This window comes from Sus scrofa, chromosome 13 (assembly GCF_054392235.1).
Source record: "Sus scrofa isolate SSC_HxYL_T2T_F1_AM1 chromosome 13, Sscrofa_HxYL_maternal_Yorkshire_Landrace_v2.0, whole genome shotgun sequence".
Classification (NCBI taxonomy): domain Eukaryota; kingdom Metazoa; phylum Chordata; class Mammalia; order Artiodactyla; family Suidae; genus Sus; species Sus scrofa.
This window is the reverse complement of record NC_139395.1, coordinates 191,782,524-191,800,150: the sequence shown is the minus strand read 5'-3', so window position 1 is coordinate 191,800,150 and position 17,627 is coordinate 191,782,524. Positions and strand designations below refer to the sequence as shown.

Here is a 17,627-nt window from a genome sequence, read left to right as displayed (position 1 = left end):
AGGGAAATGCAAATCAAAACCAGAATGAGATACTACCTTACATCTGTTAGAATGGTTTTTTTTTTTTTTTTTTGCTTTTTGGGGCCATGCCTGCGGAATAAATAGGTTCCCAGGTTAGGGGCTGAATTGGAGCTGTAGTTGCTGGCCTACACCACAGCCATAGCAATGTGGGATCCGAGCCACGTCTGCGACCTACACCACAGCTCACGACAAGGCCGGATCCCCAACCCACTGAGCGAGGCCAGGGGTTGAACCCACTTCCTCATGGATACTAATCAGGTTTGTTACCACTGAGCCACAGTGGGAATTCCTAGAATGGCTATTATTAAAAAGACAAAAAATAAGAAATGTTGGCAAGGTTTGGAGAAAAAGAAACCATCACGCACTGTTGGAAGGAATGTAAATTGGTGCGGCCACTATGGAAAACCGTATGAAGTTTCTTTCAAAAAATTAAAAATAGAACTACCATATGAACCAGAAATTCTACTCCTGGGTATTCATCCAAAGAAAATCAAAACACTAATTCAAAAATACATATGTACCCTGATGTTCACTGCAGCATTATTTACAATAGCCAAGACATAGAAAAAAATCTAACTGTCCATCAATGGAGGAATGAATAAAGAAATGTTCATTAACTAAATACACACAATGGAATAATATTCAGCTATAAAAGAAGAAAATCCTCCCATGGACCTTCAGGGTATTATGCTAAGTGAAATAAGTCGGACAGAGAGAGGCAAATGATCACATTCATATGTGAATTGTAAAACAAAAAACAAATAAAAACAAGTTCATAGGAGTTCCTGTTGTGGCTCAGTGGATAACAAACCTAGCAGTACCCATAAGGATGTGGGTTTGATCTCTGGCCTCACTCAGGGGGTTAAGGATGAGCTGTGGTGTAGGTTGCAGATGGGGCTCAGATCTGGCATTGCTGTGGCTGTGGCACAGGCTGGCAGGTGCAGTTCCGATTCGAGACCTAGCCTGGGGACTTCGATGTGCCACAAGTGCGGCCCAAAAAAACAAACAAAAACCCCCAAAAGTTCATAGATCAAGTATCAAATATATGTTTACAGTTACAGTTTGCTATACATTATAAAGACATCTCTGACCTCAGTTTTCTCATCTGTAAAAAGCAAATGATTTGTAAGCCCCCATCTATGTCTAACATTCAAATTCTCAACAATTCAGCACAGAAATTACATAACTTAACATTATTTCAAGAATCAGGCCAAAATTACTTATTGTCATTTATATTTAATAGTTTAGTACATTTAGGGGGAATCAAAAGCCTAAGAAAAAAATACAAGCACATACCTCACTTCTTTAATAATGACCTAAAATGAACACTGTCTAAAATGACTATTCTATCATCCATAAATTACTTTTTAAAAGCACCTTTGTAAAATGGCCATATCCATCAGTTTTAATTGTGCAATGCTCTAAATTTTCTCCTAATAACATCGACCACACAAAATAAATGTCCTACAGCTAAAGATAACTTTAAAAACCATTTATAGATTTTCTACCCTCATAATTCTGTTATAAAGCATTTACTCAGCTATATTTTGTCTTATACTTATTTTAGTATTTTCTAAAGGCGTGTTTATACTGACACATTATTTATCAAGTCCTGAGAATAACACTTTAGAAGCAAATTTAATCACTCAGGACATTTTAATCAGCTTTGTGAGTTTTAGGTAAGATATTATAAAGTAGTAACTTCCAATTAATACAGGATCTTTTTAAAAATAAAATGCAGCATGTTATATTTTTAAATTGAAATAACATTCAAAGGACACCAGCTGCTTCCTATTGTAAAGTATAACTATTTTCATGATGATTCTAATGTTTGGAATATATTGGAATGATTTGTGAATCTATAAGGATGAATACTGTTCAGCATAAGTATTAATTCTGTGTGTACCTATAAAATACTTAAAATGATGGCAAACAATAAAATTTGATACATTATGGATGCATAAAAAGACTACTTTTCAATTATCTTGCATTTTTAAAATGCAAGGCCAGGAATCGAACCCACAACCTCATGGTTACTAGTCGGATTCGCTTCCGCTGCGCCACAATGGGAACTCCTATATTTCATATTTAATTCATCCAAGGTTTATCGTAAGGAAAAGGTGCCCTTAATGTCAAATAGTCTAAAATTATTCTCTTTATGATTTATTCTTTCTTAAACAACGAATTATCTCAATTGCTTTATGTCCTAACAATTCTAGATAAAACAGAATAATACATCAATGTGCATTAACTTAGAATTAATTCTTTTACATTCAGTGATACACAATATCACAAAATAATTTCAAGTCTTAAAGTTACCGAGATTGTTGGCAATGAATTTGTTTTAAAATGAGCTACCTATTAATGGCTAGAAGAAAAAACGAATTTCTTTTCCCACATTTCATTCCCAGGCTGAGTAATTCAGATTGTGTAGATTCACATAACTCAATTACATATGTCCATGTTATGTCATTATTTCAGAATGTAGGCTGCTAATGACATCTGCTCAAGTTATACATCTATGTAACTGAGAGATAAGAAAGCCTTACCCACTGTTATGTAGATGAATAAATCACGGTAAAGCTAAGAACATAATGGAAGACCCAGTGCTATTTACTAGTGTGGTGCTGTGTCATTATTTGTAACACTATCATCTTATGTATCAATTATTTCTTGTACCTGACTGCTCAACTTATTTCTTCAAATACTTGCGTGGCAGGAAAAACATTAAGAGAGTATTTCAAATTCTCTGTAGGAAGGCTATGTGGAGAATGCCTTTTCTTTTGATTAATTTTTAAGATTTATATCAGTTTGAAATAACTGAAAGCAACACAAAACCTTCATGAGTAAATGAAAGAAATCTAAGAGAATGTCACATCTTCAACAGTCATTAGGGTTAAAATGGCTATTTCTGAAAGGCTATAAGAACACAAGAAGTTCTTTACTTTATCTTTCCTACAAAAAAAAAAAAAAAAAAAAAAAAAGGAAAAGAATCATAGGCCAAAATGCTGCTGGGTCTCAATCAAATCAAATAGCATAAAAAGCCAGCAGGAGTGGAGCTCGGCATCCTATTTATGCCACTGGATCAGAACAGTTAGGAGAGGAAGCCATGCTCACAAATCATTCTCTTGTTAAATTCTGTAGTGGGACTTCATTAAACCTCTTGGCTGATAGCACTTTACTTTCAGCCTATTCACAAAGAGCTCAGCTGGCAATATTGACTCTTTAAAAGTCTTCAGTCACACATTGTCTTTCTGGGTTTTCTTTTTATAACCACAAATCTCATTTTCTCATTAGCTCCTCAAATCTTCAAATAAAAATTTTAAATCATTATTTTAACTACAAAACAAGCAACAACAAAAACAACAAATAAACCACAACAAATCCTATAAGGGGCATATTTTGAATGAGACTCTTGAGTTCAGCACTGACGAGCAATATATACATACAGGAGGTGATAAATGTGTATGTGTGTGTGTGTGTGTGTGTGTGTAACCCCAGTCCCTGAAGCACTGTTTCTCCACTGACTTTACTAGGCCTCTGTGGATTACTGCCCCTATGTCATGAAGGATCTATCCCCCAAAAACCAATCCACCATATCTTGTCAGAGTGTGGTAAACATGTCACACACATATCAAGGTTCTTTAAGTCATCAAGTAAAGCTTTCAGGGCCTTATAATATGTGTTTCATCAAAATGTTGAACTCACAATTCCTAACTGCAATCTTGGATTATAGTAAAGCTAAATTGAACCTGCAAAAAAGGCCCCTTGACACTATTTGTTTTGGCTTTGACTCAAATAACCACGTTATTGGTCAGAAACAATGTACTATTATACTGCCAGCTTTCCTGAAATCAGCAATTTAAGCAAACTGTTCCAACAAATGATTTAAATGATCTCTACATCAAAGAAAGAAAATTCAGAACTGAAGGGCCCAGTTTTTTCTCTCTTTACTTTTCTGTCTAGATATTATATAAGCTCTAAAAAGTCATATGACTCAGACTCTATCAGCTCTCATATGCTGATAGAAAGCTAAACATGGCGAAGGCTGTTTATGGGAACCACAAATTTACAAAATAGGCCTTCTTTCCCCCAGAGTTAGTTTTTGAATGCAAGTTTATTAAAGTTGATCCCTTACTACTGGCAATAAAATCCACAGTAAGCTATATTGTTTTACTTGTACTTAAATTTTAATTTTATATTCTGAAATAGTTATATAGTGGTCCATAAAAAAAAAATGCCCTGTGTGTGTGTACAACATGTTACATTGTATGAAATTAACATGTGGTTTGGTTATCTTCAAAGCTACTATTTGACATCTTAGAAAATGTTCAAATGCACAAATGCACATTTCTTTTAATGGATTATACCTTCTGATTCATTTTCAAGACTACTAAAGTTTTGAAAATTACATGGAAGTTATTACTGGAGACTATCTGTTCAAATAATTTTCATCTCTAATTAATTCAATTGTTCCAATACATAGATTATATTTGTGTAAGAAGCAGTGAAAGGATTCAATATTATTCATTTTATCAGGAAATTTAGCAGCACTGAACATACCAGGAGGGATAATAATTATGTTTAAAGATCAAAAGGAAACATATTCCGGGTCTGTTTAATGAAAAAGAACTTATTTTGGGGTCTCAAATGCATAAAAAATATATATATAATTAATAAAAACTAAAAAGTATTTTTAACTAAAACAAAAATTTTCGTTATTTTCTTTTTTTTTTTTTCTTTTTAGGGCTGCACCCATGGCATATGGAAGTTCCCAGGCTAGGGGCCGAATTCTATAGCTGCCGGCCTACGCCACAGCCACAGCAATGCCAGATTCAAGCTACGCTACAGCTCACGGCAACGCTGGATCCTTAAGCCACTGAGCAAGACTGATCAAACCTGTGTCCTCATGGAGGCTAGTTGGAGGCAAGGAAACTGGTTAGAAGTTAACCCACTGAGGCACAATGGGAACTAAAAAAAATTTTTGTTATACTTCATTTATTTTCTGTTTCCTAAAGCAACTAGAATAAAAATAGACATTTTTAAAACCACAATTACAGAAGCCTTGATAGTTATTGTTTATTGAAAAGTACTTACTGTGTATCTACGTAAAGTATTAAGGGAGAAACACATGTGACTCAGACCTTAATTTTTTTAATACAGCCAGTGACAGGAAGCTAAGAGCACTGAAGCTACATGAAGTCCTGATTCTGATACATTTAAAGACATGTTACTGAAATGACCTCCTTCTCTTCCTCCTCCTCCTTCATAACAACCTTTACTGTATCTCTTTTTATTGAGCATTTAAATGCTTCACACAATGTACCAAGCATTTCATATTTATTAGCTCAGTTAATCTCCACAGCAATCCTATGAGGGAGACATTTTTACTCCCATTTTACTGGTAGGAAAACTGAGAATCAGAGACTTAACATCTTGTACATTCAGCATTTGATTCATGAGTCTGTCAGGAAAGATTGCACTATTAGTTCTACCTCAGAGAATGTTTCCTAAAGCAGCCATAAAACAAAGAAACAAACAAAAAAACATCTCGCTAAAACACTGTCCAAAGAAATACTGAGGACTAATTTTGACAGACTTCAATATCGAGTCACAAGACATTACAGTTGCAGAAGCGTGAAACAATTACCAAACTGTACATTAACCAGCTACCCAAAATTTCAAATCTCTATGGTCAAAATAAATATTACTGGGACTCTAATGGGTTTTTAGTTGTTTGGGATGAGAAAAATAATCGTTAACAACCATCGCTTTTGCATAAGTGCTTCATAATCCACAAACCACTTCTTTTGAGAACATAATTGTTTTGTTAATTACCTTATTTCCTATCAGTTCACTGATGTTTATTGTCCATGTATACTCATTTTTTTTTCAACAGATAAGTACATTGAAACTCAGAGAAGATAAGAGACTTGCCCAGCATCCCACAACTGGTCCATATGGGGGCAGCCCTTGATTCACTCCGACAGAAGATGTTACATGAGCACCCAGGATGCTCTTAAAATTGCACTAAGCAAAGAGACTAAGAAGGCAAAGTAAAGAAAGTGTGTCTGTATGGAACTCATAGTCAACATCTGGGGCAGACATTGAAAAGCAGTAAGGGTGGCAACACATCCAATGGATCCATGAATGGGCATCCCTAACCTGACACTGGGGTAAGGACTGCCTGCAAAGCTTCATGGAAGATGCCTCCCTGGGCTGGGTCCAAGGACAGGAGTAACTAGCAAGTAAAAGAAGGTGGGTCAGTGGGGGCAGCACATTTTAGACCAAAGAACTAATATAAAGAAAAGCCTTGTGGTTGCCAAGAGAGAGGGGGAAGGAGTGGGAGGGACTGGGAGTTTGGGGTTGACAGATGCAAACTATGGCCTTTGGAATGGATGGGCAATGGGATCCTGCTGTATGGCACTGGAACTATGTCTCGTCACCTGTGATGGAGCATGATGATGTGAGAAAAAACAATGTATACATGTATGTGTGACTGGGTCACCTTGCTGTGAAGCAGAAAATTGACAGAACACTGTAAATCAGCTATAATGGAAAAAATAAAAATAATTATATATATAAAAAAGAAAAGCCCAGAGGTAAGCTACATGGTGGTATTTACGTGAACAAATACATACCAATATGGCGTTACTCCCCTGAAGGGAGTGACAGGAGGGGACTAGGTGGCTGGGCAGAGCACTATTTCAGTATTTTGAATATTATCTGGAGAGAGGGGAAGCATGACAATGTTTTATGAATGGAACGAATATAATTTGATTTGTGTTTTAGGTCAACCTGCTGTGTGGAGGATGGATTCTATGGGACAAGATGGAGGCAAGGAAACTGGGTAGAAGTTAACAGTTGCACTGCATAAGAGATAATAAAGCAGTGAAAGAAAACAAGAGAGGTGTGAGAACTGAGAAATATTCAAAAGGTAAAAGAAATAGGATTTTAAGGTGATTGAAATTCAAGAAATGGAAAGGTAAAGCATGACCCTACCAGCACCCAGGCTGTCTAGTGTGTATCTGCAGGCTGCGTTGCCACCAACTGAAATGAAGAATATGGGAGAATTCAGCTTCTTATGCCTCGTCTGCTCCTATGTTCATGGGATCACTATTTCCTGTGAATTAATACTCACTGGGTTAGGACAATCTTAAAAGGTTAGATAAACCTATGACAGTGGCTTCTTGTTTTATTGGAAATCATAACTATTGTTCGATTCCTAGTTCAGTGGGATATTATACAGGGTTCAGTCATAAACTGTAGTGTCCAAGATATTTCAGCAAAGGTTTTTGTTGTTGTTGCTGGTTTTTGTTTTTGTTTTTTCGAGGCATGCAGCAGTTCACCAGCAGTGGGAAGAGACACTCTAGGAAACATTCCATTAGTAGCAATTAAGTCAGCTAAAAGACTGCACTGGTCTTTTTTCCTGCCTTTGTGTCTCTCTGGTCTCACGTTAATCTCAGACTTTAAGGCTCGGCCTTCCAGAGGCTGTCAGTGGCTAATCAATCCTAATGAGGAAGCGCTCGGTGCCGTCACTGCACAATAGGCATAATACTTATGGGAAGCATCAGACAAAATAACAGTTCTTCAGAACAGAATACAAAGCACATCCTTTCCATGATTCATCTGAACATTCCTACTGTATGCCAATGATAAATTTAAAGAGATAGCCACATCATTCAAGATACCATATTCTAAAACTGAAAAAAATTAAAACAGATGATGCAATTGAGAGAACGGAGTAATTTCACATCAAGGGAAGAAAAATGGACAAGCACTTATGAGACAAGAGCTGGGATTTCACGGAAATCCCATTTGTCTGGTAACAGAGCATCACCTGGTTTAGAGATGTTTGGTATCTGCCTTTTCTTTTAACAGAGCTGTTGCTGAAAGGGCAGAAAAGTAACTGTTTCTTGAGCTTCAAAGTATAACTGGTCCCTGAGAGAGGCGTGTGGAGGAGTGCAGTGGGGTGTGAATTAAACGTCCAGCTTCCTGTGTCTGACTGGCCTAGCACTCAGAGTTAGAGAGAAATGGGGACTAAATGTCTTTTAGTGCCTATTGTAAGAAAGAAACAAAAATGGGATTATATTTTCTTAATGGTTCAACTCAGCAGAGATAAAATGTGATTGTTTGGGAAATGGCTGGTATATGGAAGTTCGTTTTCAGTTTGGTTTCCTGAGACAGACACAGCGATGGGAACATGATCGCTCTGGTGACAGAGAGTCACAAATTTACTTTGTAAATGAAATTGTGACAGTAATAAGAGCTGCTTTATCTGTGAAGCTGCAAAGAGAGTGGAAAGATTAATAATGCCATCAGGTCTGCCCTGTTTAAGCCATGAGTATATCTGAAGCAAAGAATCATAAGACGTCTTAGAGGCGGAGGACAAACTTGGAAATGGGAGAACTTCGGAGCTTACACTCTTTGCTTTATCTTCTATCTTTCTTTCAGGAGAGCATGCCTCCAAATGAAATTATTTAAAAAGCCATAAACATGGCTGTCATCATAAATAAATAATTACTAATTTTAAAGGCTTTGCTGTTAATAGAATGGTAAATAAAATGATTTTTCTTCCTTTATTTCTAAGTGTTTTGAGGTGGCATCCACAGTGTTTTTCTTTTTTCTTTCTTTCCTTTTTTTTTTTTTTTTGTATTTTTGCCTTTTCTTGAGCCACTTCCACAGCATATAGAGGGTCCCAGGCTAGGGGTCCAATCAGAGCTGTAGCCGCCAGCCTACGCCAGAGCCATAGCAACGTGGGATCCGAGCCGCGTCTACAACCCACACCATAGCTCACGACAACGCCAGATCCTTAAGCCACTGAGCAAGGGCAGGGATCAAACCTGCAACCTCATAGTTCCTAGTCGGATTTGTTAACCACGGCACCACGACGGAAACTCCCACCGTGCTTTTCTTAAAGGCTACTCTCAACAAAGAAAAAAAAAAAAAACACAACTTTTAAAATTAACCCTGAAATGACTCAAAAATAAAAGCAAGTAGGAAAATTTAAATTGGCTATCATGTGATTCTGAGAAGAACCTCAAGGTCCACCTGGCAAGTATCTAGTAAAGGCCCAACAGGCTTAGATTAAGATAGTAAAAAGATATAAAACAAACCTGAGACCATTCTTGGAACACCAAGCAGAGGCATAAATTTAGCGCTTTCAATGGCACACTGTTTAAAAACCTGGTAGGGTGCCTCTCTGCATCTACTTTTTGCTAGTTAGACTTTACATCTTACAGGTATGTCACAACCTATAAAATGGTTATAAATACTACAGTATGTATCTTTTTTCTTAAAAGATGGGGCCATTATGTGTTATGAAACACTAGTTCAAAAGATAATTCATTCCAACCATGACAGGATCAGCAATTCTAACACTTGTCAAACTGAGATATTAAAATACAAATACAACAAAGCAATAAGTCAAAAATGAGAGGACATGACTTTAAAGAGATGCTTGGATTTGTGTGTGCATTTTAGGTGTACAGAGAGAATTCTTGAGGAGATGTGTAGATGTTATCACAGTAGGGAGGGAAAACGGGGCAGATAAACATCAGGCATAAATATAACAACAGTGATGGGTTAAACTTACAGGTAATAAACTTTGGTTGTTCCAGAAAATGACACTATATCGTACGGTTTAATTGGATTTTCTGGTTAACTGAGAGTTAAATAGAAACTTTTCTGTTGTGAACATTCCAAACAGCATTACTTCACCATATTTTATTGGTCATGTAATGGACATTAATTATTTTTCAATAGGTCAAATTACTGCAGAGCCTGCAGAGTCTCTGCTGAACGTTTTTCCATAACAATAACACTCTATTACACATAAAATGTAATCGTTTTTTGAATGAGTTCTATTCCCAAATGGTCATAATTTTCATTAAATTATCTAGTTATTTTGCAAAACTTCAACATCGAGTCTAGCACTAGCTTTGAAGGCACTAACAAGAGTCAACACATTTACTATAAAAGTCAAAAAGTTTTTAAAATAAAAATGTAATGCTTTATATTTAAGAGTTCTAATAATCTGTTACATAATAAATTATCATGATTATATTAATACTTCAGATTTCTCATTTACAATGGCAAAAGAAGAACTACCTGTCTAGAATTATTTGAATATTACTATTTTTCTTATGAAGACGCCAATATTTATTAAAATTAAGTAATAAGGCTATAACTACTAATAATAGTAGAATGCTCCTTCTTTATAAAACACTCTGTAATAGATACTATGTTAAGCATTAGATATATATGTATACAATTTTAATCAATCCTTATAAAATGCTATGAGCTTGGTATTACTGTCCCCATCTTACACCTGAGGCAAACTGAGACTCGTGACATTTAAATTAGTTTTTCTACATCACACATTTGATAAATGACAGAAATAGCATTCAACCACATTCTATTGACTAAAATTTCTATGCTCTTAGCTAAACAATTCTTTGTAATACACTTCTTTCAGCTCTGGTAATTCCTAAATTCTAGAAAAAAAAATTTCAGACCTTTATTCTCTCTGTCACTCATGAGGTAACTCCTGGTTCCTGGGATTAATGAATTTGCTTGAAAACCAAAATTAAAACACAAGTCTGTTCTCCAGGGACATGCCTGATAATCTGTTTATTTATCAAGTCTCTCTCTCTAAATATATATAGATTTTATATTTAGTTTTATAGTTATATTAGTTATTTATATATTAAGTTCAGATAACAAACTTCATAAATGTTTAGGAAACTGTCTAGCCCTAAGTTTTACTCTGCTCCTTTCACACACAGATCACCAGGCAGCCATCACAGATACCAATCTCTTCAAATGACATCTAATGGCACTCAGGATCAGAGTCACCAGACGCTGCCTGAATTTCCCCTGGGATGTCCTTGTGATATTTCTACCATTCAAGCAGAAGATTTGAGTTCAAATGCATATTTCAAATTGTAACAAGTATGTATTATACACAGTGCCTACTAGATGCCCAATTCCATGCTAAGCACTGTGAAAACTACACAAGTAGAAAAACCAAAGAAATCATGAGTCAAGAAAGGAGTATTTAAGGAAATATATACAGGTAGGCTTTTCAAAACAGCAGAATTGAGATTTAAAAAAAAAAAAAAGAAAGAAAGAAAGAAAGAAAAAATGGAAGTAATTCTCAAATCAGGGTTAATTTTTAAATGTTGGAACTAATCTTATCTGAACTGGAGGTGAAAATCACTCACCCTTATTTTATTCTATTTATTTTTTTTTGCTTGTTAGGGCTGCATCTGGCATATGGAAGTTCCCAGGCTAGGGGTTGAATTGGAGCTACAGCTGCCAGACACAGGCATAGGCACAGCCACAGCAATGCAGGATCCGAGCCGCGTCTGCAACCTACACCACAGCTCACGGCAATGCCGGATCCTTAACCCACTGAGTAAGGCCAGGGCTCAAACCTACATCCTCATGGATACCAGTTGGATTCATTTCCACTGAGCCACGATGGGAACTCAACACTCACCCTTATTTTAGAAAGTTTTTTTTTTTTTCTCTAAAACTTCCACCTGGAGCCCAAGGGTTTGTTGCCCAACATAAATTCTGAAAATTAAATATTTATTGCCTGAAGAGTGAGGAAAAGGAAGATTGTTTTTAAGCCAATACTGACTGTAATAGTGTCTTTTAAAAATGAACCACAAATAAAATACAGAAATCAAAAATAATTAGGCTACAGAATTTCTTATAATTGTTTCCTGCTATCAAATGGATTCATTTCTGATTAGTTTCCTTTGTAGTAACTAGTATTTTTCTACATTCAATCTCAAATGAAGGAAAAAAAATACATAACTTCTCAAGTTTCCTTTGAAAAGTTTCCTTTTTTTTTTTCCCTTGGTTATCTTTTGCTGTTGGGAATCATATTACTTTCTTTGACATGTTGTGTATATTATTCTAATATGTTAAAGGTATTTTAACAGTGATGTTAATATGCATATTTTATTTTAATATTTGAATAAAATAATAACTTCTCAACAAGATACAGATCTTTCATAAGTTTATGGAAAACCTAATGTAACTGAAATAAGAACTTCTAAATTGCTTAAGTAGTTTTTGGATTTGATCATTTGTACCCAGTTTTCACTGAAATCCAGGCTTAGAAGCAAGAATTCCATATGAAAGACTTAAGGCTGAAATAACTTTGGAATTGAATATAAAATTGCCGGAAGAAATTCTATTTTGATTTCAATGTCTCCTGTAGACACAGCAGAATGGCTATTATTTAGAAAAACATCAGAATCTTAAGGTAAAGGACTTTAAAACATAAAGTGAAACATCTCTCTGACTAATGTGATAGATAATCAACTTCCCTGTCACAATTGCCTGGAGACAGACACACCTTTTCATGTCTTGTATTCATCCTAGGCTACTTTCATTCCCTCTGGAGGGTTTTTGAACTCGAACTTGACATCTCAAATTTATGCTTTCTCTACATGTAAAGGGGTTTTCTTTTCTTACAGTTTTAGTCCTATGTGGAGTTCAAGTCTAACTTAGATTAAAGACAAGTAGTCTAGGCCTTAGAAATTCAATGTTTGTTCTTGATCTTTCCTTTTTTTTTTCTTTTGTTTTTATGAGGTTGAGCTAAAAACCCCAAAGTGGGACATAATGGATTTAGAGACAGGAAGGAAATATTCTTTATTCTTTTTTTCTACTGTAAAAAGCCCACAAGGCTCTTTTGTAGAAAGGCCACGGTAGAGGCACTCCCTCAAAAGCTACCTTTTTCTTCCTAATAGCCTTAGAGGAGACAGTGTTCAGAAAAGATGATAGAGCAAGTGTTGCTAATGTCGTACTCAGAAACAAGCTAAGTGGTATATGGCCAAAATCCCCATTTACTCTATATACTTGTCAAAGTAGGGAATTTTTTTTTCACCAACAAAATGTTTCCTAAAGGTCTCTCAAATTCTACAATAAACAATTTGTCCCTAAAAAGAAAAAAAAAATGAAAGTTCTCAGATGAGAAAGTAAGAAATAACAGCAGACATCATGGTAAAAGAAGAAAAGGATTATGAAAATGAAAAACATGAAATTATGGATACCAAGGAGTGAAAGAACCATTTCTGTACATCAGTTTAAGACCTAACTTTGACATTCAATAACTTGTAGCCATAGAATACGGCATCCATTTTGGCTCACATGTCACCAAATAAAATCTTTATCAAAATTAGCAAGGTGCAAATGTAATTCATTCATTCAAGAAATATGTACTGAATGTCTGTTATGTCACAGGCACCATGTGCACAGAAAAAAACTGCAAAAGTTCCTTCTTTAGGGATGGAGCTTACATTCTAGAAGGTACAGAATCTTCTCATTTTTGTGTTCTGAACTATACAGACCCTTGAAAGTGTGTGATCTGAAGGAATGATAGATTTTTCATTTAAAGACCAAGTTTTCGAGAGTTCCCTGGTGGTCTGGTGGTTAAGACTTGGTACTTTCACCACTGCGGACTGGGTTTAATCCCTAGTCTAGGAACTGAGAAACCACATAAAGCCAAAAAAAAAAAAAAAAAAAAAAAAAAAAAGACAAAGTTTTCATGACCATAGCTGCATTTAATAAAAGCTCTATATTTGAAGACCAGAGATTAAAGTACATTCTCTTCCTCTGCTTGGCTAAGACAGAACTTACAATTTTGAAAACTTCGTTCAATTTCCTGTAACAAACACATATAGAGCTCCCATAGGCAAAAGATAATTTCCTTTAAATATGTTTGAAATCAAATATTTATAGCATTATTTAAAGTCTATATTTTATATAGACTACTCCAACAAATATTTTCAAATATCAGCATTATATTTCATATAATAACCAACCACAAAAAAATGTTCCCCAAATCTTACCTTGGACAGTCAGAGTGGCTGATGCTTCAGCTTTTCCAACCATATTTTCAGCAACACAAGTATATGACCCCATGTCACCAGCCATTACCTTCCGAATTTTCAAGGTATGATCATCTCTGATTTCATATCTAGTGACATAAAAAGAAGCAGAGTTAAGTGACTTTCTACTTGAAAGATCCCATTATTACAAATATGATATATTCAGGCATCACATCACATGCAACATTCCTTTCATAAAATTTAAAGCAAAATGTAAATATAATGCCACATTCTTCTAAATAAGCATGCAGATAAAAAAGAGCTTCTTTATAATCACATGGGTAGAAATATTAAACTACTTTCTAACAGAATATTTTGGGGCAAAGTTGGCACTTATTCATTTATTTCCTCAAGCTCCTGTACTCACTAAAACTAAAAGAGAGGAACCTATCATTAAATAAATTCTTACTATACATGACACTTTATAAGTTTTATCTTTTAAAATTCTTAAGCCACCTTATGAAACGGTATGCTCATCTCCATTTTGCAGATGGGAAAAGTGAGGCATAGGAAGCTAAGGTAACTTGGCTTTGGTCTTCAGCTGGTTTAATGGCAGAGTTAATGTTTCAACCTAGTCTTTCTAGAGTGTCCTTGCTTTGTCCCATCTTCCCTCTTCCTAAAATGTTTGGTTTCTTAAAATTTCAAAAATTTCACTTTAATCCTCTTTTTACTCTATATAATGTCCCTGAGTTACACTACCTACTATAGTTTATATACTGGTTGACCACATGGATATTTCTAGCCCCCATTTCATTTCAGTTCCAAATTCATAATCCTGACTAATAATTACACATCATATCCCTCAGGCATCTAATACTTAATATGTTACATACAACTTTCTTTTCTTACCATACCACAAAAAACAACTCCTTCTCCTAACACAATCTATCTCTCTTCTGTCACCAGCTCCCTACATCTAACAAATTCATCGATTTGACCTCAGAGCTTTCTTTCCAGGATGGACCCCTATCCTATTTCCATCTCATTTCCCAATTCAGGCAATTCACACCTCTTATCTAGACAACAACAATGGTGACCTAGCCATGGTCTCGCCGCCAACACAATATGATACCCATAGCACTAGAAAAATTATTTTCTTTAAAAAGCAATCCTGATCATAGAAATCTCTCTTGGCTCACCAATGTGCATGCCATATGATTCAAAGTTCTTCAGTTTATATAAAACCCTGTTAATTTGGCCTCAGTATCTCCAACTTAATCTGCCATAACTTCATGCCATGTGCTTTATCTGCTACTGTGCTAACTTTTTACTGCTCAAAACACATGAGGTTCTTAGGTTTGTATCTATGCTGTGATGCATATTTTCCTGGAATACCCTTCTCCTCTTTCTTGTTTATCAACTTGATATGTATTTTTCAAGCCATTACTTACATGTCACTTTCCTTTGAGACTCTCTCCTGATTTTCTGCTCCCACAGGTCTACCTTTATGCAACAAAAGGTTTGCTACATTATTCTCTGTCTATCCATACATGTCTCCTTTCGTAAGCGTCTTGACAGCAGAAACTATGTCTAAGCCACTGCTATAACAACCCTCAAACCTAGCAGGGGCTCAAGGTATGTCTGCTGAATGAATGGACATATGAGAGAAGACGCCTAAAGACAGTACCTAAAAGTTTCATTTCACTGCTTCTTCCCTAAGGCTGTGAGTGCTCCAGCCAATTTAAGGATTTGACAGATATCAGGAAACCCTGACCTCTTCTACCAGTCCCTGGTGATGTTGTAGTTAAGGAAAAGGAAGCCTGCTTTCTAACTGGTTCATAGTTATGTCTTTAATGCTGTCCCTCTCTTCCCGACCTATTCCCATATAAGACATTGGTATTAAATGCAGTCTGGTTGAACAAAGAGAAAACTGAGGAATATCACATTTTACAAGAGTTTCTTGGGCAGGCCAGGGTCATGAACGTACAGTTCTTATCTGAAACTCACAGAGAAAGCATGGCAACCTTCTGATTCTAATTACCTAGGGTACTGTGTTTGGCCCCTGATCAAAGAATATAGAGTAGATCATTCTAATGGCTTAGGGGGGAAAAGTGGTCTGGTCAAAACTGTAGAAATTCCAAGTGGATAAATCCCACCATTAAATTCTGATCCATACCTGGATTTGGGCAGTTCTCCATCATCTTTCCTCCATCGTACGGTAGGCACAGGGTCACCCCGGGCCTCACATTTAAATTCTGCACTGTCATCCACAGTTACTGCCAAATTACTAGGTCTCTTCACAAACGATGGTCTCTCTAAAATTAGAAAAATTCATCTCAAAAAATATACATAGAGACAAATTAAAACCCATTTTGGATGCCCAGTAAGAGCAGGTTTATAATTTAAAATATGATTTAGAAAATTATTCTACAGAGTCCCCCTACTTTTAGAAGCTCCTCCCCAGGTGAGTGTTTCCTCCTAATTTTCTTCCTATATCATGGCTACTTTATCGCAGTATCACAGTCTACTGATTTCTCCTCTTTTCTTTCCACCCCTCCCAAAATATCAGTCAACTTCCAGAAAAGGTCATTTTTTTCCTCCTTGTCTAAAGACACTAATGAAGGAGTTCTCATCGTGGTTCAGAGGGTATCGAACCCAGCTAGCATCCATGAGGACATGGGTTCGATCCCTGGCCTTATTTGGTGGGTTAAGGATCTGGCGTTGCTGTGAGCTGCAGTGTAGGTTGCAGACGTGGCTCGGCTCCCACGTTGCTGTGGCTGTGGCACAGGCTGGCAGCTACAGCTCCAGTCTGACCCCTAGCCTGGAAACCTCCATATGCCAAGGGTGTGGCCCTAAAAAGACGAAAATAAATAAACAAAGATACTAAAGAAGAAGAGATACATTTTACAGTGAGCAGATAGGATAAAACTGCACTTACCTAAAACAGTTAACTCTGCTACTTCACTCTCACGTTCCCCAACCATGTTGGTACCAACACAAACATATTTGCCAGCATCACTTTTACGGGTATAAGTAATCATGAGCTTTCCTCCTCGAATCTTAAAAAAAAAAAGTTTCACATAAATAGGATTAAAATTGCCTCCATGCTTTTTACATGACAGAGGTTCTCATAAGTGAAGTCTACTTTCGAAGCATGCAAACAAAGCCTAATTATATCAAAAAGCTGATGTGTTAGTATTTCCTCTATTCACAGATAATCACTTTAAGCAGAATTTGTTCCAAAGGTACAATAGAAAAGAGGCAAAACATTTTTACTTACTGGCATTTCTCATAAAGTTACTATATTCTGTATAACTAGGAACTTGTGCTTCCAAACTGACCAAGGTCTTTCACGTTATTTAATTAAAAGAATATCAAAAAGTTGCATGAGCAATTTGGTTAGCAAGTGGGAAAAAGAAAAAGGAAAAATTTTAATACTGCATGACTATAATTAACATGCAAATATGTATCAGCTATAAGTAATTTTGAGAAAGCCTATTCTAGTATTATAAGATATGGAAATAAAAATGTCTCTAATTACTTAATTTGTCAAAGGTGCTTTGAAGGGATATATCTTAATATTCAAAATACAGTGGAACCTGACATGTCCTAAAAAAAACCCTAGGTGTTACTGCTGCCTAAGCAGTTTATAGGGAACTTCGGAGGCAGAGACTGAACAGATCCCAATAAATCATCTGGAAAGCCAGTGAGATACACTCTTAAATTCTTATTTGAAGAAGAATCAATTAAAAATGTAAG

The 17,627-nt window shown here is 35.9% G+C and overlaps 1 protein-coding gene across 24 annotated transcripts in view; it reads right to left on the bottom strand.

Annotated features, from left to right (window-relative positions):
• ROBO1 (roundabout guidance receptor 1) overlaps positions 1–17,627 on the bottom strand; it is a 1,127,179-nt gene that overhangs the window by 94,139 nt on the left and 1,015,413 nt on the right. For all 24 annotated transcript variants that reach the window (XM_084991649.1, XM_084991648.1, XM_021071380.2 and 21 more), the window contains 3 exons: positions 16,807–16,927; positions 16,045–16,183; positions 13,890–14,017 (listed from right to left, as the gene is read on the bottom strand). In XM_084991649.1, the coding sequence (XP_084847775.1) occupies positions 13,890–14,017; positions 16,045–16,183; positions 16,807–16,927 (388 nt within the window). The remainder of the gene's footprint in view (positions 1–13,889; positions 14,018–16,044; positions 16,184–16,806; positions 16,928–17,627) is intronic.